The sequence below is a fragment of the Pleuronectes platessa genome, chromosome 5, assembly GCF_947347685.1.
Source record: "Pleuronectes platessa chromosome 5, fPlePla1.1, whole genome shotgun sequence".
NCBI classification, from domain to species: Eukaryota; Metazoa; Chordata; class Actinopteri; order Pleuronectiformes; family Pleuronectidae; genus Pleuronectes; species Pleuronectes platessa.
The window spans coordinates 4,820,497-4,848,061 of NC_070630.1; the positions used below are offsets into that span (position 1 = coordinate 4,820,497).

The following is a 27,565-nucleotide window of genomic DNA, read 5'->3' on the forward strand; positions in this document are numbered from 1 at the left end:
AAAAGAGCTATGAACCATAATTATGTTTTATATCGACTACAAATCTCACTTTTGCTCTCTTGGTTTTTCATATTGTGGTTTAATACTTAAATACAAAGTGCAACATATACAGTGTAGATGTAAGTCTCTCATCACTGACAACAATATTTTCACCAGCTAAGCTACAGGTGCAGTTCTGGAGGAGGACGAACACATAAATAAATAAATAAATATATGAAATGCACAAGAAATGTACCAAAAAAAACAAAATCAGATGAAATACACAACAACCTTATAAAGACATGCTTTCTTAAAAACTCATTCAGAGCGTTTTGGAAATACTGAATACAATCTTTACAACAGAAGTCCTGTAAACAATCAACAGAAGTACCGACATCCCCACGTACAGTACACGGGATGTAAACTGTAAACAAAACCTCTCGTTTAAGTGCAGAACAAACATTCAGTAAATTAGCACAACGTCATGTCCACGGGACACAGAGGCGAGCGGTGACACAGAGGAACCCGACAACTCACCTACAGCCCAAGTCTTATCAGAGCAGATTTTCCTATTTTATATTATGCACGGGGATCTGATTATTAAATCAAGTTATTATCATTTACAGCAATGTTTCTTCGAAGTACTTTTATATTTGCTGACTTCACTGTTATATATATTCTTCCACATTCTGCTAAACAGAAAGTGAACTGTGTGGTTATGTAAACATGAGCATTAAGGAAAAACAGTAAAAACTAAAATAGTCCAATTACTGTAAAACAAATGAAAGTTATGGCAGTTGTTTCCCTTTTGATGATTCATATTTCTCAACACCTGAGATTCTCTACAATGAGAAATGAGGTAACAGCTTGCAGCAAATTACTTAAGGATATGTTTACGCCCCTCGAAAGTAAATTGCAGAAAACCAAGAGAAGAAACACGTCAGAGCCCGACTGATCTAATCGGATGGTTGTTAAAAGTTGTTGTGTTTGTTGAAATAAAAAACTTTATTATACAAAATTATATTTCACATCAATATATTTGTTTTGGTCAATCTTTTTTTTCTAGTTCAATATATTTGGTTGTATTTGTGTTTTGTTTTTACTTATTTATAATAAAAATTTTGGACAAGTTGTCAAAAGGTCAAGCTTCACTTGCATTTAGTTTTTCATGAGAGTTTGATAAACAACCTCATAGGAGTCATTGCCAATTTTTCTTTTAAAATATATAAATATATACTAATAGATCATAATGGAAACTGTTTACTCTTTAATATCGATATTGGACCCAAACATCCACATCAGTCGGGCTCTGATGTTTTTCACATCATATTTGTCCTCAAGGTTTTTCTGAAACATGAGTGAAAGGACCATTTAAAGAAAGAACAAGAGAACGTATCTGAAAGTGAATCAATGCAGCACGATGAACAGATCTGGGAATCACACGTGTTCAGGTAAATACTTTTTGATAAGAATGTCCGCACCCTACAAGGATGAATCTGAAGTCGTTACACCTGATGGACGACTATGAGTGATTCCGTCTTTGGCGATTTCTTATCCTGCACTTTTGTTTTCACCCCTGTCGATTTATTTGTTTGTTTTCTTAGCAAGATTACAGAAAAACTAAAGAACAGATTTCTACAAAACTTGGTGGAAGGAGGAGACATGGGCCCGGAAAGAAGTTATACGATTTTGGCTTGGATACAGATAAGGGTTAGGGTTAGGGTAAGGATTTCTTTTTCCATATTTTCAGTTGTGTTATCTTGATTTCCTTATCTTCTCCTCGCTGCTTCCTGTCATTGCATTACATCTTTTCGAGTGTACGTGTCTAATTGCATAAAGGGCGGGGAAGTGAGATCCGATCTGAGGCGACTGTCGGGCCTTGGTTTCGTTTGATTTAATCCTGCTCAAGGTCACAAGAGGTCACTTGTTTCACCCGTTTCACTCTTCTGCTCCATTTCACACTGTCAGTGATCCAAAATTAAACTTCATCATAACCGGAAGACAGAACATGCTTTAAAAGAGACCAACACATGTACACTATTTAAATAAATTATAATCAATAACATAGCTAAAATATTTTGGCAGATCAATGAACGATGATGAGTTGTTATGTTGTCGTACATATCTGGTCGTTTAAGGAAAACATGGGACAGACGTTTGAGGCTGGATGGCTTGAGAGTCATACAATCCTGATACATGAAAGCTTTGTCATGTCCCACAGAGGAATCCACACTTAGTTTTGTGATTTCCTCTCAAAGTGTTGCCTGTGCCGCTGCTGGTGGAAAGAGACTGGACAGGAAAGGCGCTTCTTGTGTTCACTGTTCTGCGATTTGGATGTTTGCTTTGTGCCGTACATCCATCATCCTGAGCGCTGGAGGAGAAGGTGGAGATTGCAGATGAAGGCGAACACATGGAAATGAGGCACTGTGAGTCTGTTCCTGCTCTCTGACCTCTGCAATGATCCGGTCTTTCATCCGCCGCAGTATCGCAGCGCGTTCTGCTTCGTGGGAGATTTGTGTGGAATAGAAAAAGAGGAGGCAAGAGGCTCGAGCTTTGATACAATTATTAAGTTCAAAAGTTAAAATTCCTGGGGTTTGTCTGTGGAAATGTATCACGAGGGTGCGAGGCCCTTTCCTTTGCCCAGAGGAACATTCAGCAAAGAGTTTGTAGAGTGTCATTGATGGTATGAGTGTGGGCGGGCAGCGGAGCCCGGTCCAGGGGAGGGTCGGTGGATGGGGGAGGAGCTGGGGGACATGCGAGGGCTCAGGTCTCCCGTCTGGAGACGCCACAGCAGCTCCTCGTTGTTACGACTCAGCCGCTTCTTCTCGTTGCTCTCCTTCTCCACGTTCACCTGCAGGTTGGCGTTATCCTGAGAGAGTTGTCTGAGGAAGAAGAGAGATGTGGGAAAGTTATAGTGTAAATGCCAGGTAAGAAATTTCAAAGTCGTAATTGTACTGCCTAAGTGTCCCAGAGATATATTTTCCTTATGGCTGTATTTGCCTATAACTTCTCTTTATACAGAGACAATATAACTTCTGGCACTAGACTTTAAGGCTAAACTTTACCGTACAAATATAAGTTATATACCCAGAACTAGAAACACTGTTATACAATTGTATGCCTCCAACAGCCAGTGCAGTTTCAGTCCACAGAAATTTGGCAGACTTGTGATATCATTTTCAAGAGGCCAAATTCTTGAGTCCATGTGAGTGTGTGCGCCAGATGACATGAAATTCCCAACGTGTGTTGCTGACATGTCACGTTCATAAGAACATGAGGTCACCATGACCTTAACCCCTTGTGGACGAATGTCGTGAATTTGCCTCAAACCCCATTCCGGACTTAATGCCGCCGAGGTGACGATTGTGAATGATGGTTCAAATACTACACATACCAAGGAAGGTATTGGAAGCACTCTGCCGCCACCTAGTGGTCGGAGTTGAAAATACATACCAGCCCCTTGGGACTGTGCAGCAAAGTCATTATGAGGTGTTAAGCTGTATTTGAAATACTGTGATGATGGAACAGCAATGATTGTACAGAAACATATGTTATATTCAATTTCAAGCAAAAGCAGCATCAATATAATAATCTACATACCAGAGACTAGAAAATTTGTTAAATTAAGGTTATGCCCCATTATGCGTAATGTCGCTAATTCGCCTCATACCTAAATGTATTATCTATTGTATATGCTATATTGAAATTAACAATCTCCAATTAATTTAGCATCTGTATGACAGCCAAAAACACAAATAATATTTTTTTGATAGAATTGGAAATTAACTCAGGCATTAAGGGGTTAACCTTTGAACTCAACCATCAATATCATATCAGTTCATTTCAATATTTGTACCATATTTGAAGAGATTCCCTTGAGGTGTTGAGATATTCAGTTTATTGGACGGACAACCTGAATGTACAATGGCCCTGGCCACTGGCTGTCTCTGGTGTGGAAGCCTTGACGTTGTAAAAAGATTTTGAACTGACCTGGACACAACCAGGGTCTTGTCTATTCGCTCCTTCAGGTCTTCGTTCTGCTGCTGCAACACCTGCAGTCTCTCCTCCAGGTACACATTCTTTTCAGCCTGCTCAAAAGCAAAGGACACAGGGTGCACAATATTAAATTCTTCAAATGAAAAGAGAAATACGCTCAATATCGTGCGAAGGAGAATTTGTCTTCACGGTTACATTGGTAATTTAACCGTCTGGACTATAGCTACTGTAATCTGAACAGACAAAAGCATAATTTTGAAGCCTACTATTATCTCCAGCTCTGTAATCTTCAGGTCCTGCTGATGAATTTGTTGATTCTTCATCTCCAGAACGTCTTTGAGACTCTTCAGGTCCTCCTCAATGTGTTTGTAAGGAGCCAAAGCATCCTGACAAGAGAAGACAACAACAGTGAAGGAGACCGTCAGTCTTTAAAACGTTTAGAATAACATCACATGTTGTTCCTGTGAAGCATCACGGAGCCGTTACCAGTATCTGCTCATCGGTGCTCTTGCGGAGAGCTTCCTCAAAGCGCTTGGCTCGGTCCCTGAGGCTGCGATTCTGAAACGTCAGCGTGTCCACCTGATCCTGTTGAACACACAACATGTTGCCGTCACCAAACTTAAAATGTGTTCTGTTTAAAACAAACACTTTGTTTTAAGGACAGCTGTTGACCTGCAGCGACAGTCTGATCTTCTGAAAGTCTTCATCCAGGGACTTCCTCTGCTGTTCATGGGCCATCTTCAGATCTAAGAGAAGAAATGACATGTCACCACCTCTCTGAACCTGCGAGTCAGCAGCAGGACAACAGCAGGTTTTCAGTTTGCTTCTTACTCTTCACGGTCCTGGCATGCTCCTCCTGCAGAGTGGTCAGCGTGTCGTTGTGAGCCGTCTCCATCTCCACCAGGGACGCCTCGTGGTTCTCACTCATCTCCTCAATCTGGGGCAAGATGTAGACGTTTAAAGCAACACCTGCTAGTTTTTACAACTCTGCTTCTGAGGTCGCCGGTTTCATCTCTGTCAGATGGTCAACAAATGCATGTGTGCACGGGGAGGCTAAACGTTGGGAGAGGCGGTGGTCTAGTGGCAGAAACTTGGACTATGGGCAGAGAAGGTCTCTGGTCTCTGCTCCCCGAGCGCCGTACATGGTCGCTCACTGCTCTGTGTGTCCTGCACCAGATGGGTCAAAAGCAGAGATTCAATTTCCCTACCTGCATGAGTGTGCCTTTGCATGTCTCTGCATGTGTTTGGGACTAATAAATGCATTTTAATCTTAATCTTAAAATCTTAATCTAAACCCACAACTCCTATTTACAACAGTTAATTATACATCCCATCTGAAGGGGAACCCAGGTATAGAGAGCTTGAGGACACTGCACGTCCACCTACACCTGCAATCTACAGCCTGCTTCCCTTGGTACTAGATGTCAATCACACGGTATCAACACCCTAATGCATACTGGGAATTTATGCGATTTTGAACGGGACCATAAATAACAAAATGAACATCATGCTGTAATGAAAAAAGACTTAAAAACAGCTGTTGAGACCATAAAGAGAAGTAGAATCATTTTTGGATTCTACAGAATCAATGGAGTCGCCCTCTGCTGGTCAGACTACAGATTTCAGGCACTTCTGTATCTACATCTTGTATTTTCTGTGCACACACACCTGCTCGTGCTGTTGGATCCGTAGGTCGTCAAGCTCATCCCGCTGTAGGGCCTTCAGGCTCCGGGCCTCGGCCAAGTGCTTCGCCTTCAGCCGCTCCTCCAGCGCTCCCAGCTCCCTCTGCTGCTGAGCCCGCAATCCCTGCAGCTCCGCCTCGAAGCGACGCTCCAGTTCCTCCTTCTCCCGCTGCAGTTGCTCCCAGTGTGCGACACTGAAAGCTGGAGTGGAAAGTGGAGATGGAAATTAGGGTCAAACACAAACCAAAAATGAAGCAAAGACAATGCACCAAGTTAATTTACCAGTTGTCACATCTGTCCTTTAATTTGCATGACGTTGGATAAAAACCCATTTCTGAATTTAGCAGGTGTCAGTTTGTTCTAAAATTGTAAATACTGCAAACTGAGCATCATTAGAAACATGGTGTTTTTTCTTTTTGACTCCATCCAGCAGCAGAGTGGATTCCCCGGGGGTCACTTATAGCAGTGTACTGTATAATACATGACATGCTGTGAGCAGGGAGTGACTCGCTGCCTTCCCCTCCCCACTTACCCACTTCATCCCTGATTCTGGCGAGCTCCTGGGACAGTTCCCTCTCTTTCACAATGGCACGTTCACTCTGAAATGCAAACACATAAAAACCGTGAGCGCCTCTGAAGCGAGAGGATTTCTTACACTTACAGTACAGCAGTGAACTTGGTAAGGGGAATCAATGTGACGGTTTTGGCACAAATTAAAACTGACACAGGAATATAGGATTGGATTGAAATTATAATTTTTTTGTATAAACAATCTAATGCTAATCTCTGCCATTGTGAAGGTTAATAGATCAATTTAATCAAGACTCCAGGAAACATTAACTATGTATTTGTCGTGTTATCCATACAAATTGTGCATTGCCTCTTGTTACAGGTATCATGTATATTAATTAACACATCTCCCTGAGTTCAAATCTAAAAATTGACATTGTGGTGACTGCAGATGAGAGGAATACAGACCAAAGTGATGTCCATTAACATTCATTTTATTTGCAGCTTCCTCCACTGAAATGTTGTTCCACCACATGCAGCACGTAAATACTGTTATATAAAGCAGCCTGCGTATCTGTTCCTGTCTTGTAGAAGCTAATTTACGACCTGTTTGAACTCCAGCCTGACTGTGTAAAGAATTCTAACCACAAACCAAACTGCCCTTTTCTCAAACCAGCACTTTCAATAAGCTATTCCCGCCGTCTCTCCTCCGAGATGCACCTACGTGTGATTGGCTGAGGCCCAGACTCACTGATAAACAAGACAAATGAAACGCTGTGTGTGATAAATGTTAACAAGACGCTGGACTAAAGGTCAGAGGTCACAGCTCTGGTCCCAGGACGATGTGTGGAGCTCCCAGTGAATCAAAGAACAGACGTGGCAGCAACATAATTATAGAAAAAAAACGACCTGCGTCACATTTGACATCAGCGTATAATTTTAATGTGGATCGTAAAAGCCAAGGGTCTTAATGGCTCCTGGGGGGGAAGGCTTTCCAGCAGCACAGAGGAGTCAACGACATCTTAACATCCACTTTGATGAGGTCTCCACACTGAGCCTGACAGAGTCTCCTCGTGATGTGACATCACTCACAGAGGCAGACACGTCAGTCCCTTAAAGGACTAATTGATCTCTGGTTTAAAAACCAAGCAAGATGGCCGCTCACGCTGTGGCGAGGAGATGAGGTGCAGATCACCAAGCGGCGTTTTTTTGCGAGAGAGCCCGAGGGGAGCAGGTGAAATATGTATGAGATGGTTTGCAGTTACAGTTTGTCTCAACAGTGAGTGATGTCATCGTCTAAGAGGTTCTACTTGGTGCACGCAGTCGTCAGGGGAGGGACGCCGATGACCTCATTAGGGGCTTTTTTTTCCCATATCAATCGCCACTGAGCTCCGCCTCTCCTCCCACCCATCAATCCCCCCCCCCGACTCTGATCCCCAGGGAGTCGTGGGCGAGTGTGACACGCATTCTGATTTCACTATACATCCCTGCGCTCAGGCAACATCCTCCATCTCCAACGACTGATCCCATCATTGATTTCACTGTTGGTTACATTCGCTGTGTGAGTTTCCAGCATGAGAAAAGAAAACCTAATGATAATCATTCAAAAGTAGAGGATCATATCTCAGTTCAATCAAGCTGCACCAAATTGCACCAACTCATAGAAATCTGTCTCCAAATTATGCCTGATTGTTTTCATTTATTATTCCCTGGAAAGGAGAGATAATGTCCTCTGTCTGAATCCTGGAACTGGCCAAGTTTCAAGTAATAATCAGAGGGTTTTTACATAATCTTGCAGTTAAACAAATAACCTCCTTGATGAAGATAATCCTCACGTTTAAGAAGCTGGAAGCAGCTAAATATAAAACAACAACTGGATTATAACATATTTATATTCATCTCTTTACATCTCCTGACTAATCGCTTCAGCGCTGCAGAATTTACATGCATCCTTACAGTACGGCTGCTCAAACACTGTAAAAGACTGTAATCAACTGCTCTAAAGTCTGCGACCAGGCCAACAGTCCAGCTTCAGTGGGACCATAACATCCCTCCGACGAGCCTTCACTGGTTTTGTTTTCATCCTGAGGAGACTCCAGTGAACGCACAGGAAGCTGATGCTGCACATGCACGAATGCTGCACAGGAAAAAACTGCACACGTGATTTCTGGTAGCTGAGAAAAAAAAATCCAGCTCCGTCGGGTAAACACGAGGACGAGAGTTTCTCCTGCACGCTCCATCGAATGCAACCGTGCGATCGATACAGAGAGAAGAGAACAGGGATATACAGCAGCTTGTTATGTAACGTCCCTGCAAACTGTCAGAGGACAGACAGAGGGACAGGGCGACCGACCATCCGGCTTTGACTCAGCACAATCCTGCTCACATTCATCCTCTGCCCCGGCTCCAACACAACACATACATGAACACAGACAGTCAGCCCCCCCCCCCACCTCCTCCTCGCCATGCTAACACACACACACATACTTAAAGGAATCCTCTGTGCCGCCTGCAGAATATTCTGCCTTTTACCGTTTGGTCCGGACAGCGCAGAGGGAGGAGATGGAGCCTACAGCAGCAATGGCCCATACCAGGCAAGGAGACAGCAGCATCCCTGAGCCGGCTGCGTGCACGGGGGGAGGCAGCAGAGAAAATAGAGAGCCAGAGAAAGAGAGAGAGGGGGGGAGGGAGGGAACCGGGCGAAGGATGGAGAGGGGAGGAGAGGAGGGGAAGACTCAAGCCTCACCTTGTTTCCTGGTTTGCGTTTATCACTGCGAGAACAAAGAGGCAGAGCCAGCCCAAGCCCAGCTCCGCCTGCCCACCCCTGAAACCCCCGCCCTGTATCATACTCACACCAAGGGAGCAACACACACACACACACACACACACACACACACACACACACACACACACACACGGATACATGCATGTGAATGTGTGGTCTGTTGCATCTTTGAGAAAAAAAAGAAAGAGTGGAGCAGAAGAAGACGGGGGAGGGAGATTGTCAATAAGTGACCAATTATCAGCTCTGATACTGAGCTCAGGGAAAATAGCTTAATGCATCAAACGTTTCCGAACATATCAAACACCACACACAGTAAATAGAAGATAAGGTATCCTGGATGGATCTGACTGGAGGAATAACGTCCAAAATAACTCAATTCAAACAATTTATATGTTCTCATGCAAAAGAAAACTACTGTTTCTGTGAATAGCTTCATGAACCAGACAGCGGGAAAAGAAAACAGAAATGGATGTAAAGTTTCTTGGAAAAGATGTAGCTGCTCAATAGAACAATTAATATATAAAACTATCCATCTTTCTATCTATCTATCTATCTATCTATCTATCTATCTATCTATCTATCTATACATCCATCTATCTATACATCCATCTATCTACAGCCAAAATATCATATCTTGGCCAATAATGAAATATTTAATTTAAAAGTAAACAAGACATTATAACAGAACAAATATTTCAGGCTGGTTTTTAGACTCAATGCTAATTTACTTAACAATCACGTAAACATTGCTTCTTATTCAAAAGAACTGATTAAAAAACAAATTAAAAGACAGCTTTCAAGGTGGAGTCATATCTAACAATAGATTCTATTTGCAGATGTATCTCAGATACATATATTTTAAGATCTTCCAGCCATCGGACCTTAAGTGGATGTTCTGTGTTCGATCACTAAAAGCAGAGGCTCAGGCTCTGATCTGATTAATCATCTCCCACTGGAGAGAGGAGGCTGTGGGTGTGGCCGGGGAAGAAAGGGATGAAATGGAAACAGAGGAGAAGGAGAGGACGAGGAGTAAGCACTGGATCCACTTCGGAGACGCCGAACACACTCAGTCACACTGACTCTTCTGCAAGGTGAGTTTCACCATCCAGCTCAGTCACACATCTGTCCAGATACTGTGCACTTTAATGTAGAATAATCCAAACTACAGTAAACAAAACAACTGGGAAAGCCTGAGGAACTCACTGACAAAAACCTGCTGCTTCACACTGATTCCCAACCGATTCAAAGAGGAACAGAAGTCAGGTTTTAAAGCCTTTGTAGACAAACTGACGCTGACAACAGAAGCCGGATGCTACAGGTGTCACTGGAGCTTGTGAAGATTTCACACTTTGTAGTTGGATTCTGAAGCCGGCTACAGTTGTTCTTGTGTTTTCAAAGCAGGAATGTGTTTTATCAGCAAAATGAATCAACAGTGAGATTAAATATGATCTCTTCTGTGATTCTCATATAAAAACCAGCTGGCAGAGATAAGAATCTTGTTTGAGACTGACAGACAATATATCAAGTTGTGTTGTTGTGAAACAATAATGCTTCTACGAGTAAGGACTGAAAATTCATCCCTGCAGGACGTCCAACTTCGTCATGAACGGAAATGTTTCTTTCTACATGTACTATGTATTTGTATATGTAGTATAATGCACTATAATGCACAATGAATGAAGTATATATACCTCACATACTTCTTATTTATATTTTATATTGATCTTCTTTAGTTGTGCACATATATCCAAACTTGGTTAGAGTAACTGTAATGAAACCCAATTTTCCTGTGGATCAATATCAGTTCTTCTGATTCTGACTCTTTGAGGTTCTTGTTCAGGTCCCAGTCTCCTGCAGCGTCCTACCTTTTGACAGAAGTGCTGGGTAGTGATGCTGAACACGTCCAGGCACAGGGAGGCCTTCTTCAACTGGGCCTGGAGGCTCAGCAGCTGCAGCGCCTGCTGCTCGCAGCGCTCCCGCAGCTGCTGGATCAGAGCCCGGTCCAGCTCCTGGGCCCGGTCGGTCCGGACCGAACCATGAACCGCTGCCGTCGGCCCACGAGCTGAGGAACAGAGCACAGGGATCAATACAATATACTTTTTCATGAATATGAGACTGGGGAAAGGTTTTTAAATAAATAAACTCCCATAAACAAGTGGACCATTTGTTTTAACTTTATCATGTACATAAGATTTGATAACACATTTATAAAAACTGTGAAGATTTTAAAGTGTGTAGAAAGACACCAAGTATTGATAATTTTAATAATTGATAAATTGATAAAGAAATGTATCAAGCAACATTTTAAAATGTCCGGGACTCCCTGCTATTGAATTGTTTTATATTCAATTGAATATATTTTCTGCACTCCACTGCTGCGGAAGTAAAACGACAATAAGAACATTTCATCTCCTCCGTCGCACACACACACACACACACACACATACACAAACAAATGAATCTCTGATTGCCTGGTTGATTGTTAACTGTTTTTTCTTTTCTTGTGGTTCTTGTGTCCGGCTGCTTTCTGAGAAACAGATAAAATGCTGACTTGTGTTGTGTGGTAATCTGACCCGACTGGATTCCACTGAGGGAGCTGCTGCAGCCTGTTGCTATGGCAACAGCAGGCCGGCCTTGTGATGAAGTGCGGAGCGAGAGAGAGAGAGAGAGAGAGAGAGAGAGAGAGAGAGAGAGAGAGAGAGAGAGAGAGAGAGAGAGAGAGGACATTTTAAAGATGCAGTGGCAGCTACACTACACTATTGACTATTGCTTGCTATGACACACCCACACACACCCACACACATACACACACACACACACACACACACACACACACACACACACACATACACACACCCACACACACCCACACCCACACACACACACACAGAGCAGTTTAATGTTCTGTTAGACTCACCAGGGGACTGAGGTTTGGGTGAAACCACTGCAAGTCTTTTAGGGGACGACTTCGGTGGCATCACAGCGTCCGTGTCCTTCGACATCTCTCTCCTAGAGGCTGTGCAGTAAAGAAAGACATGTTAAATGAATATGTAATATATTTGTTTTTCTCTCAGAAATATTGTTTTCATAAATACATTATCTGTTAGTAGGACATTATCTTTGTAGTGGTTAAAAGCACTTTTACTCTTATATACTTGAATCAATACGGTAAAGGTAGAGCTGATTTTTGATTCTGTCACTTAACAATTGAATTGCGAACTGAGATTTTACATATAAATATAATATGTATATATTTGATTCATGTTGATCAGCTACATTAAAACTCATGAATGCATCAGAGCTGTTCAGTGACCTCCAGGTGGCGGAACTGCTCTGTTGCAGGAAGCCGAGGCTGAAACAGGGGCCCCACACAGAAATACCCCCTGTGACCACTAGATGGTGTTGATTTTCCATATTGAAGCAAAAATGTCCAAAATAGGCAACAAGGTTCAGCCAAAACAGCAGAGAGGGAGAATATTATAGGGAAGAGTATCACTGAGGTGATGCAACGATGAGCAACAGTTAAGATGAAGCCTGATTCGTTTTCAGTAGAGTGGTTCAGGGATCTGGGCAGTCGATGATCCTTCGCTCTGTCTGCACCTCATGTACATACTTTAACTGTCTTTAAAGCACCAGGTGGGACGAGTAGTGACATGTGTGTGTCTTTCATCTTCGTCAGGTTATGGTGGTGCAGTGCGTTATTTTCCTTTCAGTCTGCTGCCTGTCGTGAGTCAGAAGGAATTCAGCGGAATTGCAGGTTTTGCTTTGTTTGTCTTTTAAAGGTTCACACCCCCCCGGAGCTCTTCCCTTTGATTGTCACCTTGTCCCCACACAACTTTTTGAATCTTCGTTCTTTTCGCTAACGTGAGAAAATCTCATTTGGTTGATGATTCCTGTTCAGTCAGTTTAGCTCCGTGAGTTAAATGAAGACTCTACATATACAAACAAACTTTACATGAGTACCTGCAGGGAGTTTCCTCACAAGACCCAACTCGCAGAGGCAACTTAGAGTAACACCCATGGACTAAATTATTAAATTCATAAACAGGATTCACTTGTGGTTTCCTTTGATCAATTTTATATCCAGAAAATGTACTCTACTTGGTGACTTTTGCTCTGAGAACAATATAGGTAATATTTCATTTGTATGTTCTAGGTCTTCTTGAGGTAAGTCTTATTGAGGTGAGCAATGTCAACCAAGCCATTTAAACAAACTAAATGTTTACAAGCAACACTATTCAAAACTATATAAATCCCTTAATTCATCTATTTCTGCGTCTAATTCTGAACCATGTAGAACAAGCTCATATCTGGTAACCCTCGTGAAGAATGTATGTCTGGTAACACACAGTAAACCAGTCTGTGTAAACTACACCACTGACCAACTGTGTGTGTCTCTTATGCAACTCAGAGATGATATCAGTTTGCAGAGGAGTTGTTGTGTTGGTGCCGACGCCTCCGAGCCGCTCACACATCCACCAGGAACAACAACCTTGACCGATGACCTTGTTTCAGCAGACACACACCCACCACCACAGACACACACCCACCACCACACACACACACAGACATACAGACATCCCTCTTGTCTCCACAGACATTGATGTGAGGTGGGGGACGTACCCATCGGTGAGGAGCGCTGGGGGGGCAGGGAGCGGCGCTGGAGGCTGGGGGCGTTGGGAGGATGCGCTCGGCTCGGACCATGTGGAGTTTCACCGGGGGGTTGTTTGTGTGACTGTGTTTCATCGCTGCCACTGCTTGGATCTGAAGAGCAGGAGAAAAGAAACAAGATGTAAATTTACTTTTTGTTTGAATGATTCACATTTAGATCGAAATACAAGTGTTGGGCAACTGTGAGCTGCACAAACTCCATAGTAGGCATGAATCATATAAAAGACAAACTGCACAACATATTTAATACTTAATACGTTAATTTGCCTTTTGCTTTAATCCACCCGATGCTTGGAATGAGCTGCAAGATATTTTAAATTTGGAATCATTAGCCTGTCTTGGTGTTATAATACAGAACACCAAGAGATACTTTCTTAATTTCCATCTGGGATTTATTCCATTGATTCCCAGTATGTTTCTGTGTGTGTTTTGTGCTTAAGTCTGTTTTGTTTGTGTGTTCTGTCCCTGCTTGTATTTATATGTGAAACTTTTCCATTTTATTTGCGTATTCTTAACCAAAACTTTCTGGCAGAACATATATTGTATCTTAAAATGAAATAAATTAAAATAAAAGGGGGTTGGTCTTGTAGCGTTCTCTTAATAATGCATTTTTATACATCGTGTTCTTGTTTTGCACATTTATCAGTAAAGAAATGTATCAATGATAACAAAATGAAATGTAAAAAGTGTAAAAAACATCAGTTATTTTGACATACAAAACGAAGAGAGCATAATTTGTCGTGTGCTGTAAATCTACTCTCATTGGCCGACAGGATAAAGAGTTCTTTACAGGTCAGTGATATTTATCTAACATTTTGTTTTCCTTTTATATTTCTAGGACGAAGTATCAGCAGATCACAATCTTTCTATTTTTCCCTGGAGAGTATTTTGTTTTCTTTCTCTAAACTGCAGAAATTCACCGGGACAGAAGAAAGCAAGTTGAGGCAAACATCTTAATTATTCATAACAGCTGTTATAACGCCTCAAGCTTTCTGTGAATAGAAAAAATGCTTTGATTCATAGATGAACTGAGACTGTAGCGAGAAGCCGTCCAACATCAAAACACTGAGAACACAGAACTGGAGGATCTTTGTGTTTGCGATGTATCGTCACTCTGATGTTTTCTTTCATATCATTTCATTATTAACTCTCAGTCTCTGCGATTCCAGTAAATAGACAATCCAGCATTTGGGCTGATGTGAAGCTCTAATTACTCATCATGAAATATTCAGCTCCTCAATCAATCGCAGCGCTGCAGTGACAGGTAACTGAACCCGCTCAGAGAGGAAAGAACGACAGGTTTGTGCATTAAAATCCTCACAAACTGATCTGAGGCAGAACAGGTTCAACTGGGCTGAAAACAGGATTAAAAACAAGCTGTTGTATGGAAATATAAGATATGGTATCGAACAGGGACACAACCGAAATGACTAGATAGCATTAAAAATGCAGATTAGATGCCAAAGTGCCCAGAGGACCTGAGTGGAAGCTCCACTGGGATCCCAGTATCTCTCTCTCCTCACAGTATGAATTCACCTGGGAGAGTCGGCTTACACAAATCGAGGCTGAGCAAAGAAGCTGATTGGCTGTGGGAGACGTCCAGAGGCGGACTCACTGCTCATCGCTTGTTTCTATCCTACATGTTCAGTGCAAATCCATCCCCCTGCTCTAAGAATCCTGTGCTCAGTGTTCACACCAGTGAGAAGCAACACGGCCCGAAACTCGGCTGGTGACTAATTCACAGGATGTGAGGGCGGACAGAGAACAGGCACATCTTGTTTTGCCTCTGCAATAAAGTGTTTCTTGATTATACCTTCTGAATGTACAATTCTCATATCGTCTATCTTCTAATTCTTAATTTGAACAAGCTTTTTCTTCAATTAAACCATCTGTAAATACTGGGAAGAGTCAAATTCAGGCAGGATATGGAAGGAATAACATGGTTTGTTGTTTTTTCTTTTTGTAAAACTACCGTTTTTTATAATCAAATTGAAAGTGACAAGAAATCTAAAGTCTTTAGAACACCAATGGGCTGATAAGGGAAATTCCTATTATAGGCTATTTCAGGCGACAAAAACTGTTTAACTAAACTCGCGATGCAATGAGTTAATACGTTTTATGTTATTAAATAAAAGAAACTCTAAATTTTCTTTAATTTTCTCAAACTTTCTACAGTACTATCTTCTGAAACCTGACAGACTGACAGCGGGGGTCACCATGAACTGCAGTGAGTTGAAAAGCTGTTGTACAGTGAAGTTAAAAAGCCTTCACATTGTTACACCTCACAGTTTTTAAATCAGATTTCCTCTTGAGAAGATGAACTGAAAATAAATGAATAAATGTCCCTCTCAGTCTCCAGAGACTTCTCAGACACTCTGAAGACTTTTCTTCCAGCGGGGATGAGACTGATCCACAGGAAAAGAGGCTTAATATTTATAACACCCCACAGAGAAAGTTGAGCTGCTGCAACGACCGTGAAGTCTGACTTGGAACTGGGACGCAGAGCTTAACTATGAATCATAAAGTGAATATGAGGTAGCAGCTACACCAACGTCTGAAAAGAAGGATCAAGGTGACATTGAAATAGTTTGTTCTTTTCTGACCAACAATTCAAAGCCCCCAAAAAAATTGGAATAAACGTAAATTATCAAATAGTAGGATCTGGAAACAATTAATGTTTGATAAGTTTACTTCATGGACGGCCTTAAAAAACACTGAAATCCGGTTGGTACTTCTAACAAAATAAATCGTGGAATTCAAGAGGAAAACACACTGAAGAGCCAAACACAACAGATTCCACGTAACCTTTGAATCTTGTCCCGAAACAACTCCACACAACAACAGAAACACAAACATGATGTCTGCTCCCACGGAGTTAACTGGGCAGATAAATCCCATGTGTCACATCTTACTGGGGCGCATCACCAGTACATGTGGTTGCAGTCAAAACATATGGGCGCATGCTGTGTCATGGATATACTGACTGAGTGTTAGTCACCCATCTATTCAACCTCAGCATCGGCAGAACACAGAAGATATTCAACTGGCTTGTAAATTCAACAACAGCTCCACGGACAGGCCAAACAAACACAATGAGATACAGACACTTACAGGATGGCAGCCTATCATCTTGAGCTGTGGTTGTTCTCTGAAGAATCTGAGTTAAAAAAGGTATAAAATAACCGAGTAACGTGAGCATCTGAGCCTCTCTGAGGGGGGGGGGGGATGCTCCAGCGGAAAGAAAGAGACCATCATCTGCCCGGACAAAGTGTGAAGAGGAGATTCACAGGCAAGAGAGAGGCGGTTACAAACAGCTGGCGTACAAACAGCTGCACATAGTATCCTGTCTTACACACCACACCCTGACTCTCTGTCTTCAGCACCACTTTTTTCATTTTGAGGATTATAAATAGGGAAGGGAGGACTGTCACAGACATGTGAAGGACCCTGTGTGAGACAGCTGCTGCTTTTCCTCTATTTCTTTCCCTCCAGTCTGAGGATCCTGTCTGCACCAGCGGCTCCAAGAATTCTCTGACTCCAGCAGGTTCGGGAGAGGAGAGTAAAAGTAGCGAGAGGCAGCAGTCAGCTGTCGATGAGGGGAACAAATGTGGGGACACTTGAGCAGAGGAGGACGGAGCTAACCCGTCCTCGTGTCCTCCAATCGGCGCAGTCAGAGGTCAGACACTTCTGCTTGTGCACTGGATTATAAAACATGAATAGAGAGCTGATTTAGATTCTCTTACCAGAACATGTGGTCGCTGTGACATTGACCTTTGACCTTCACCTACCACAATCTAATCGAATCACCCTTAAGTCCGAGATGAAGTCTGCAACAAATTTGAAGACATTCTCTCACGGGTGTTCCTGAGATGTTGCATTCACAAGACCAAAAACGTGGGCTTTTTAACATCACTGATGATCTTAACCTCTGACCTCTGACCTCTGACCACCAAATTCAAATCAGTTCCTCCAAGTTAATGTTCATACCAAATTTTAAATGGTTCCCTGGAGATATTCTTGAGAACGCTGCTCGTACTGAAACTCACTGAAACGTTTCCTCTGCGATGAATAAGAGAACAAGTCGTAAACCGACAACTTCTTATCTTGTGACGACACGTTTCCAAACGTCCTCATCACACACAGACAGAAGCAGCTCAGCTACACTGTGTGCTTCGCTGCCATCGATTTCCTCTGAGTGGAAGCCTGCAGGAAGTTGATGAGCGGGGGGGGGAGAGAAGAATGCTGCAGTTTGCAAACTCAGGAGAGGCAGAGAGAGAGAGAGAGAGAGAGAGAGAGAGAGAGAGAGAGAGAGAGAGAGAGAGAGAGAGGAGGGAGACTTTAGCGTTTCTTCCTCAGAGCCTCTGTTGTGCAGCAGCTTTCTCCCCCCCCTCCCCTCCCCCCCTTCGATGAGTTAATGAAAAAAGAAACCAGCGGCTGTTCCTATAGTAACCGAGGAGAGCAGCGGGAGCCAGAACTGCTGGTGAACTTCTGAGGACGAGAAGACGTGATGCAACTAAAGTGTGAAATGTCCTTTTGTCTCACGTCTATTTTCGTCTTTTAGCCGCTCACGCTTTAAGCTGAAGGCGGCTGGCGACCCGTGTAAAACAGATTCATACAGAGAGATGGGGACTCACGCTGGGAGGGTCGACTGGGATCGCTGTCGTTGGACTGGTTGCTGGAGGCAGACGAGACACTGGAGCTGCGGACGAAGCCGAAGGAGGCCAGACGGGCAGGTGGCAGGGCGGAGAAGCCCGGAGGACGGAGACCAGACTGTCCCGGTTTGAGAGGGACACTCTTAGGGGCTGGATCTGTGCTCTTGTGATCTCCTGGAGGTGCACGGAGGAAATGAGAATTATAAGACTCACTGAGAACGATATTGAAAAGAAATATGCTGGCGAAACATTTCCATTACAAGACTGACACTGGGATCTGCAGTCCCAGTCTGAGTTGCATCTGCTCCGATGAATAAAAAAGGGATTTATGTCACTTCACTAATCTCACTAATCTCTAATCTCCCTATTACCGATAACTGACCTCTGTCAACCTTCTTTCAGTGATGAAACTGAACTCAGATCAGTAAGACAGCAGGGCTGGGGGATGATTTGTGATGTGAGTGGGTAGAGATATGCAGAGCAAGTTGTTCGAATGTGTGTGTGTGTGTGTGTGTGTGTGTGTGTGTCACATGCTTTGCACTTCAAAGAGTTGAGGTGCCAAGGTGCCTCATCCATAGTCATGGGAAAAGAAACGGAGGCAAAAATCGACTTCTCTGCATCTCGACAACCAGAGGACGAGATGTGCAGAGAATACACAACGCTGCAGACAGAGGAGGAATCTCTGTCCCTCTCTTTTCTAAATGGTTCAAAACCAGAATGTTCTTTACAACGTAAGCATATAAATAAGAAGCTTATGTCTTATGATGTTATATATAAGATCTCCAAAAAAAAATCCTCGTGTTCTGATACTCCTGATTTTAAATGAGAGTAAATCTAATCGGGTCACCATCTCACCTGCAGAGTCCTGGGGGGGTGCTGACCTCTGACCTGTCTGCTGAGCTCTTGTCTTGGCTGCAGGCTGCCTGCTGACCGCCCCTAACCCCAGCTGAGGTTTCAGGGCTCTGGGGGACCGGTACACAACGCCGCCCTCGTGAGAAACCTGCTGGTAAAGTGGATTTTTTAAGAAGAGTCAGAAATTGTGAATCCTTCTACATTTGAGAGTTCGAATCACTTTCATACATGTCATCTTCTAGAGCCTGAACATAGATCTTCAGTAGCCACTGCACATCTCAGTAAAACATTTCCAATACATAAATATTATCCTTTATATATTATATATATATATATATATATTTAAAAAAGGAGATGTTGTTATCAAACCCATAGAAATGCTTGAGAATTTAACCATAATCTTTATTGTAAATAAAACCAAATATATAGAACCTTTATGTTAAAGGTAAATATAACTGCACGTCTTTTCTGCAATGTTTATTCTGTATAATAAACATTTTTCATATCAGCAAACGTAGACTCTGAAACTAATATGTCTCAAATCAGATGAATTATATCGGCCAATCAGTAAATCAGGTGTCTCTCTATAAAACCAAGTTAATGCTTCTTCCAGAGTTTGAATCATTAAAGGCCACAAGCAATTGAAGCTATCGTCTCTTGGCTTCAACCATTAATGACATCTGATTGTGGTTTGTGAATATGTCAAATCCAAAGTCTCACCTCTTGGAGATATTTCTCTTCCTCGTGAAAGCTGCCCGACTTCCTGCTCAGCCTCGGGGGGTTGGTGCCGCTCGCCCCAGTCAGGGCCACGCCCGGAGGATAAAGCCCCGCCTTCTGCATCTCCTGCCGGTACTTGTCAAACAGCAGGTTGGAGGAACACAGCACCGGTGTGGATTTAGGTTGAGGTGTAACCTTCTGAGCTTTATGAGCCGGTGGACTGGAGAAGGAGGATCTCAGTGGGGGTGCAGAAGCTTCATTTGGGGCCTCTGTGACCTGGGGTTTGGTTTGAGGGTTCGCCCGAACATAGGTGATGATTTTCGGTCGCACGTTTTTAGTTTTCTGGGGAGAAGAAGACCTCCTGGGTTCGGCTTCTTTGTGCTGAGGAGGGACGACCGGTTTGGGGATGCCACTGCTCATCTTTCCTGGCGGCTTGACCGTGTGACCGAACCCTCTCTGTGGGGAGTCGCTGCGCTCCGAGCTCAGCGGCCTGATGCCCGGGACCTTGGCTGGAGAGACAGGCGGTCGTCTCTTGGGCGAACTGGTGATGACCTTCGGGGGCGGTGGCGTTGCCGATCGACTGGGGCTTCCCCATGGCTTCCTCCGCTCCAGACTGGCGGAGCTGGAGGGGATGCTGTGCTCGAACGAGCCCTGCTTCTTTAACGTGTTCTCAAATGACGGCTGCTTTTTAAAACTCCTGTCGAAAGAGTTCTGTTTCCTCATGGAGTTATCAAACGATCCTTGTTTCTTCAGGGCTTTGGAAGGACTTGATGACAGATTCTCCTTTGCAGCCTGGGAGGGGCTCGCATCAGGGGCCTCGTCGGCTTGTGTGCTTTTATCCATTTTCCTGTTGTGTTCTTCATGTGTGTTTTTTGTAGTTGGCAAAGCCTTGTGCTTATTTCTCCCTTGATCACAATCGTCCTCTGTTGTATCTCTCTGGTTATTGTTCCTCCTGTGCTCATCGATGGCGTCCCCGCACGCAACGCCTCCATTTCTCACTTGTGCCTTCAAAGCAACGTCCTCCGAGTGAAGCGCTGAATTCAGATTAATGTCCACGTCTCTCTGGTGTGTTGTGCTTTTACTGGAGGAGCGGGAGGGGGGGTCGGCCCTGCCTGGCTCGGAGACAGTGATGCAGGCCTGGGAAGTCAGGTCCTCCGAGGTGGTCGAGTAAGGACCGGCGGCGGCAAGGTGCCACGAGTCGGTCGTATGGGACCTGCCGGCGGTGGCAGTGCTGGACATGTTGGACTGACAGGACACAAAGACGTCAGTGTCAGAGCTCAGCTCAGTCCTGGAGGCCTCTCTGCTCTCGGACACATGAGAAGCAGTGGACTCCTGCTCGCTGGCAGAACGCAGGAAGGCCTTCCTCTCTTCCTTGCCCTTATTATCCGCTGCTACTGACGAATTCCCCGGAGGCGTCTTCCGCTCCGCAAGCCCCACGAAGTCCTCTCCGTCCTCAACCTGGTAGGTCTCCAGCTCCTGACCCTCCAGCCTCTCGAACTCAGCCAGCTCGGGGTCTTCACACTGGGCGTCCTTGCCCAGGATGACGACTTGGCCTCGCCGTGCCGTTCCACTCACCGGCCCTGACTGAGTCCCGCCCTCCTCTGCCCGGATGTCATTAGCGTTGGCATCACCATCGCCCAGCACGCCCCCCCGCTGGTTGTTGTTCCTCCGCTCCCCCCCGCTGAAGGGCTCTCCACGATCGCACATTTTTGGAAACACTTCTGAGTTCTTAAGTGCCCTCGAGAGCACTTTAAAAAAAGAGAGCAATCATTCCTGGCATCAGTTATGAAGCAGTCCACCCTGACATCCCATCAAGAGGTCGTGGCGGCACAGCAGCAGGAGGCAGGAAGGGGTTTTCACATTTCTCTCCAGTCGGTCTGAAATCAGAACGTTGAATATCGTGCCTCGTGTAGAAGATGGAGCTTCATGACATCTGGGCTCCGGATCCTGAAGAGAAAAGACACCAAAAGAAAAAACATTTTAAATTACTTCATGAAAACATATTCAACACCTGAGCTTTGATCTGTCACAATAAATGGTACAAGAAAAATGCATGAATTAATTTTACCCTATCTTTTTAGAGTGTGAACTGTTATCAGGGGGCCCAGCGGTTCTAACACAGAACTGTTTTCTTATCTGTTGTGCCCTGATTTGTCAATTTGAAGGTTAAATAAATGGCTTTTTACTCATCTGAAATGTATTATATGCCATATAACTGAGTTCTATATTTAACTATAATATACTCTATAAGGAAGGGCGGCATAGAGATGCACTGACAGCAAGAAGGTCTGTGGTTTGAATCCCAATTCGGCCAGGGCCTGTCTGTATGGGTTTGCATGTTCTCCTTATGTTTGTGTGGGTTATCTCCAGGTCCTGCAGCTTCCTCCCACAGACTAAATAATCTATGTACACCGGGGTTAGGTTAACTGGAGACTCTGTAGATGTGAACGGTTGCTCTGGGGCCTTTATGTCGATATACTACATCATTCCTGGTACCGCCTTTCACCCAATGTCCACTGGGAACGACTCCAGACCCCCCGTGACCTTTAAAGAATAAGCTGTGTAGAAAATGGACACATGGATACTCCGGTGTAGGGAATACATCACTGTGAGCAATGTAGGGAATATTTACAAATGCATGATCCTTCTACTTCTGTCATCTCAAATCTGGTCATAGTTTCAGTACACAAGCAGGTTTGTTGATAAAAGAACATTCAAATTCTGCAGCAATGGGTTTTGTTCTGCTCGTAAACACATGAAACGTAACCGATCCCAGTACATACACAGTCCCAGTTTGACTTGAAGAGCAGCGCCTGTTTGTTGTCTTTGTCTCTAGAGGTTTGTGGCCAGAAAACAACACACTGTGTTGTGTGGTTGTTCACTCCTCCCTCTGGTGTTCCACCTGCATTCTAAGCGTTTAATAAAATAAAAAAAAGACTGTTTTATGTGTCGGGAATCTCCAACAACAAAAGATGCTGTTTGCTCAACATCACGTGATCCCTGCATCACAGCAGAGGAAGAGGAAGTTGTCAGAGTTTAAATGACAGGAATGTTTAAATGTGTCATCGCCTCGTGGGACTGACTTGTCAAACTGAGTTTTGTTCTTTGTGCATTTTGCTCAAGAGCTTTATATTTATCTATTAGTGGCTCCTAAAGGTTTTTCCACATGATACCTGCAGTTGTGAGATGTAGCAAAGTATATTTACTTCATTACTGAATATTTGCAGATACTTTTCCCTCTTACTCCACTAAAACATGCTGAAATGGTTTTTATATTTTTAGAAGTAGTCAATAACAAGAGGGGAATTGGTCCATTGATCCAATCAGAGCGAGCAGGTAACATTAGGCCCCGCCTCCTGCCATCCACCACCGGGACTCAGACATAATGATGCGGAAGGTTTTACTTTAACTTTAACTTTTAATACTTATATTAGTTTTAAAAAGTCGATGTAAAAGCAAGTATTTACTTTTACTCAAGTAGAAACATTAATGTGGTACTGGCCTGGAGGCCCATTCTGAAATTGGAAGAAAGCAGCAGTGGTGGACTCCTCAGCCACAGGCACAGATAAAAAGATGTCTGCTGCTGACACTGACCTTCCTCAGTGGACTCAGTGGAACAGAGAACCTGACAGACTCTCTGATCTCGGGCTATTTCTCACCTTCACATTAACTCCCCACCTTGTCACAGTTTGTCATTACTCAGCTCAGCGTGTCAGGTTCAGCCTGGTGCCTTGAATTAAAGTCAGGTCTCTGTGTTTCATTGTATTTTGTCCACCAAGCAGTGAAACTTGACCCCATTCACTAGCAATTTGTGTAACAATACTATTTTTGCTTATCATCACATTAATATATTATCATGTGCAATATTTCCAATAGCATGTGAAATATTTTATGTAATTAAATTTCAATGTCATATTACCTACTACTTTATTATTTCATTTCTACTTTCCACCACCGTAGTTAATTAGTACTTTCTCTCTATACACTCAATTCTATTTTATTTTCATTGCTCCTTTAGAATCATGAGAAATAGATTTGACTCCAGGTACCCAGGGAGATGTTTGTCATCTGGAACAAGTGGAAGAGTGAAAATAAACCTGTTTCAAAGAGCTCCGGGCGATGGAAGTGAATTCTCTGTTTGTACCTGTTAAACCCGGCAGATGATTTGCATCAAACCCACAGGTTTAGAATGAGGAGGAGGAATAAAGCTTATAAATAATTCAGTCTCCTCAGTCGAATGTACAGTTCCAGCTCATCTCATTACATTCTGTTTTCATCCAATCACAGCCTGACGAGCTCGCCCTGAGCCAATCACCTTCGAGCAATCAGAGTTTAAAAGTTTAAAATGTCTCCTCTAGCTCCCGTCAGTTTAATACAGCAAGAACGTGACCCACTTCCATCGCTGCATCACCTCAACTCTCCAATTTACTCCCTTTTTTCTCTGCAAGTTTCCCCGGATTGAAATACCACCAGATAGGCCTTAATGTAAAATATACATCACATTTCCTGACCCTTTGATTTCTGCAAGTACATGTAACAGAAAAACTGCAGAGACGTTCCAGAGACTCGTGTCTGTTTGCAGCCCAGGAGACCACGCCACACTAAAACGCTGCCTCAGCACCTGCACTGCAGAACACAGGCCGATGAATCAGATTCCCTACACACACACACACACACACACACACACACACACACACACACACACACACACACCATCAGGTCCCTATCGGTGCTCTATGATTAAGACACTAACTTCCATCTCGGCAACCAAACAACCGCCACAGCTCTCGTAAAGACTCCTACATGAGAGATGACATGTTGGATTAATGAAGGCTGGGATCTGGAAGCAGGATTGTTTCTGCTGCTGTGGAGCCTTGATTGTTTCTCCTTCACCTTAGATTGAATCCTGACTCAAAAATCAATGCAGCTCATAGCACAGCACACACGCAGCAGAACTTCATAATGTGACATTCATCAGCACAGCAATGGAATGATGGATGTGACTCGCTTGTTATTAAATTTGTTCGTATACGTAAAGTTTGAATCCAGAGATAATGATGATAGCAAGCTTTATTTATTTGTTTATGATTAAATAAATAAGAGGTGAACATACAAGAGGACTAAATATGGATTTTTTTTTTATCGGGAATTCACCACAAATAGAGCAACAAACTAAAACTAACATCTTTAATATAAATGCAACAATTCTTCCTTCAAATCTGAACTGATCTGAGACGCCCTCCCTACATCTCCTCCTGACTTCTGACCCAGTGCATTTCATAATTTTCTGCTTCACACTCTGAAATTAAAGCGTTGCAGAGATGATTAAACTTTTTTAATTCATCTCAACCTCTTTCTGTGCACAGATCTCTGGAGAGCTGAGTGTCACAGGAGGATAATGCTTTTTTTACTGAGAGAATATAAATGTGCGGCGTCCTGAATGACTGAAGTGATGCTCCCTTCCTCTGCCATCCCATTTTCCAATCTCCATCCACACAGCTCTACACCACCATCACCTCCACCCCTTTGTATTTCCGCCTGGCTGTTTGTGGCTCTCGTGTTTTGCTCTCGCCTCTGCAACAGCCGATAATGTTCCTGCGGTGACACCGTATAATGGCAACAAGGGAGATTGAGGAAATTTATGTTCTCCCCTTCAACACGCTTCCCCGAGCATGTGTCCCCATCCCCCCATCGTACAGCAGCTCGCTCTGCAACCTGCCTCCCGATCCACAGCCCAGACCTTCATCGAGGCCTCTTGTGAAATATCTGTGCATCCTCGTGCTGCTGCTTGTGTGAGCGTGTGGAGGAACATCTTGTGTTTTTTTGTCAGGAGCTTCTTCTGTTTGGGTCTCACATTATGTTGGAAGCAGAGCAAAGATCAAGGCCTTGGTTTGACCAGCGAGCTTCACTTGATGCTCAGACTGGAAATCCTCATGAAATATTGAGGCTGAGTGAAAATGGAGGCAAGATTTTTTTCATGCTTCAGCGACCCTGAACCTCACAGAGGATCATCTGCTGTGGAGACATAAAGAAGCTGAAGGTGAGGGCTGCACGTGAAAGCAACAGCTTCACACATACCAGGAAACTATTTACATGACGTGCAATTGTAAATATGTAATATGCAAATGCACAAATATGCAATTTTAACACATTTTATATTTAATTATTATCATCAGCAAGCTTCCACATGCTGGAGGGTGCAGGCTTTGTTGGTGGTGGAAGCTCCTCACATGCTCCTCACTGTCACGCCTCATGTAATATGACAAACCTCAGGCCTGTTTGGACATAACTGTGGTCACACCTGCAGAACCCTGACACCTCCCAGTTACTAATCCAGCTCGTGCTGCCATGTTCCTCATTTCACAGGCTCCAAGCAAACACACATGATTCCAGGCAGGAGGGGGGAAAGAGGAAGAGCAGGTTTTGTTGCGGAAAAACCAACACGAGATAATAATAGAGGTGAAGAAAACACTTAACTATAAGATTCCGGGGTTTGACTCTCACACCTGCAGATACACAAACAACTACAGCGGGAGCTGAGCCCACATTTTTTTATTTGACTGCATAAGCAGGAGCTTTATATCATAATTGAAACTCCTGCAGAAAAATAACACAAATGCTTGGAAATAAGGAGGTTAATAGAAAAGCTCAGATAACAGGATGATCCGCAGTCTCTCTCCTGCAGATGCAGCTGTGCCAAAAAATCCAATTATCAACGAGCGCTGATGTGCGATGGAGATCGAGAAGAAGAAAAAACCACCTCCGGTGTGGAATGGAGCTTCTTACCGTTCACAGTCCGCAGGTGATCCGCTGAGAGAGCAGCGAGCCCGGGGGAGGAGGGACGCGTCCAGCCCGGGCGGAGATGAAGAGGCTCCGGTCCGCAGCAGCATCCCTGGGAAAACAGGGAGGAGAAGAAGAGAGGAGGAAGAGGAGGAGAGGAAGAGAGGAGGAGAGAGGGAGAGACCCAACGCCCATGTCAACATGCACTAAGGTCGCCCCCTGCAGGTGAAACTGTCACTTTATTTTCCAGAACCTTCCCACAGCAGCAAAAATGTACAGTAGTCTCCAAAAAACAATAAAAATAAATAATAATGTAATCTATCATGCAATATTTTTTGCATTGGCTCAGCTCTAGTGTCTAATTCAATCAGTAATGAATAATTCATGAAAATCCTAATTAATAACCTGTGCCTAAATATTGTGGATTAATTATAAATGTAAGATAAGGTGCTCTGTGTATTGTGGACGGTGCAAAACTAATTACTAGTACTACCTCTAATTCAAAATAATGTAATTAAATTTATGTGAAAATTTTGTAAAACACATGAAGCACCAGGATTTATCTTTTTATTTTTTAAAAATGCTAAATGCAACATGCAATATTGTGCATGGTTCTGTACGAGGCTATGCATATAGTATATATATTCATACTTCACTTGGTATAAATATATATAATAATTTTAAATATCCATGTAAAAATTTGTAAAATAACATAAGCAATATTTATAGCCCCATAAAGGGCCATAGAGCGTATTGTACATTTAGTATTTCTTACTGTAATAAAATAAAAAGATAAATCCTGGTTCTTCATGTGTACAATTGTGTAATATTATCAGTTTTGCAGTGTCCATAAAACACAGGGTAGTGAACCTCAGATTTTTAATTCGAATTTATTATAAATAATTAATGATGCATTCATTAAAAACAAATACATTTTGCAT

At 43.3% G+C, this 27,565-nt stretch overlaps 1 protein-coding gene across 1 annotated transcript; it reads right to left on the reverse strand.

The window, feature by feature from the left end:
* Nucleotides 1–63: 63 nt before the first annotated feature.
* mtus2b (microtubule associated tumor suppressor candidate 2b) lies at nucleotides 64–26,748 on the reverse strand. The gene is made up of 15 exons (XM_053423118.1): nucleotides 26,631–26,748; nucleotides 19,848–21,791; nucleotides 19,131–19,278; nucleotides 18,258–18,449; nucleotides 13,576–13,716; nucleotides 11,870–11,968; nucleotides 10,818–11,014; nucleotides 6,190–6,256; nucleotides 5,644–5,858; nucleotides 4,807–4,912; nucleotides 4,648–4,721; nucleotides 4,462–4,560; nucleotides 4,242–4,361; nucleotides 3,970–4,067; nucleotides 64–2,861 (listed from the first exon to the last, which is right to left on the reverse strand). Exons 2-15 carry the CDS (start codon nucleotides 21,549–21,551, stop codon nucleotides 2,654–2,656), a joined length of 3,468 nt encoding a protein of 1,155 aa, XP_053279093.1. The 5' UTR covers nucleotides 21,552–21,791; nucleotides 26,631–26,748; the 3' UTR covers nucleotides 64–2,653.
* Between the last annotated feature and the right edge of the window lie 817 nt (nucleotides 26,749–27,565).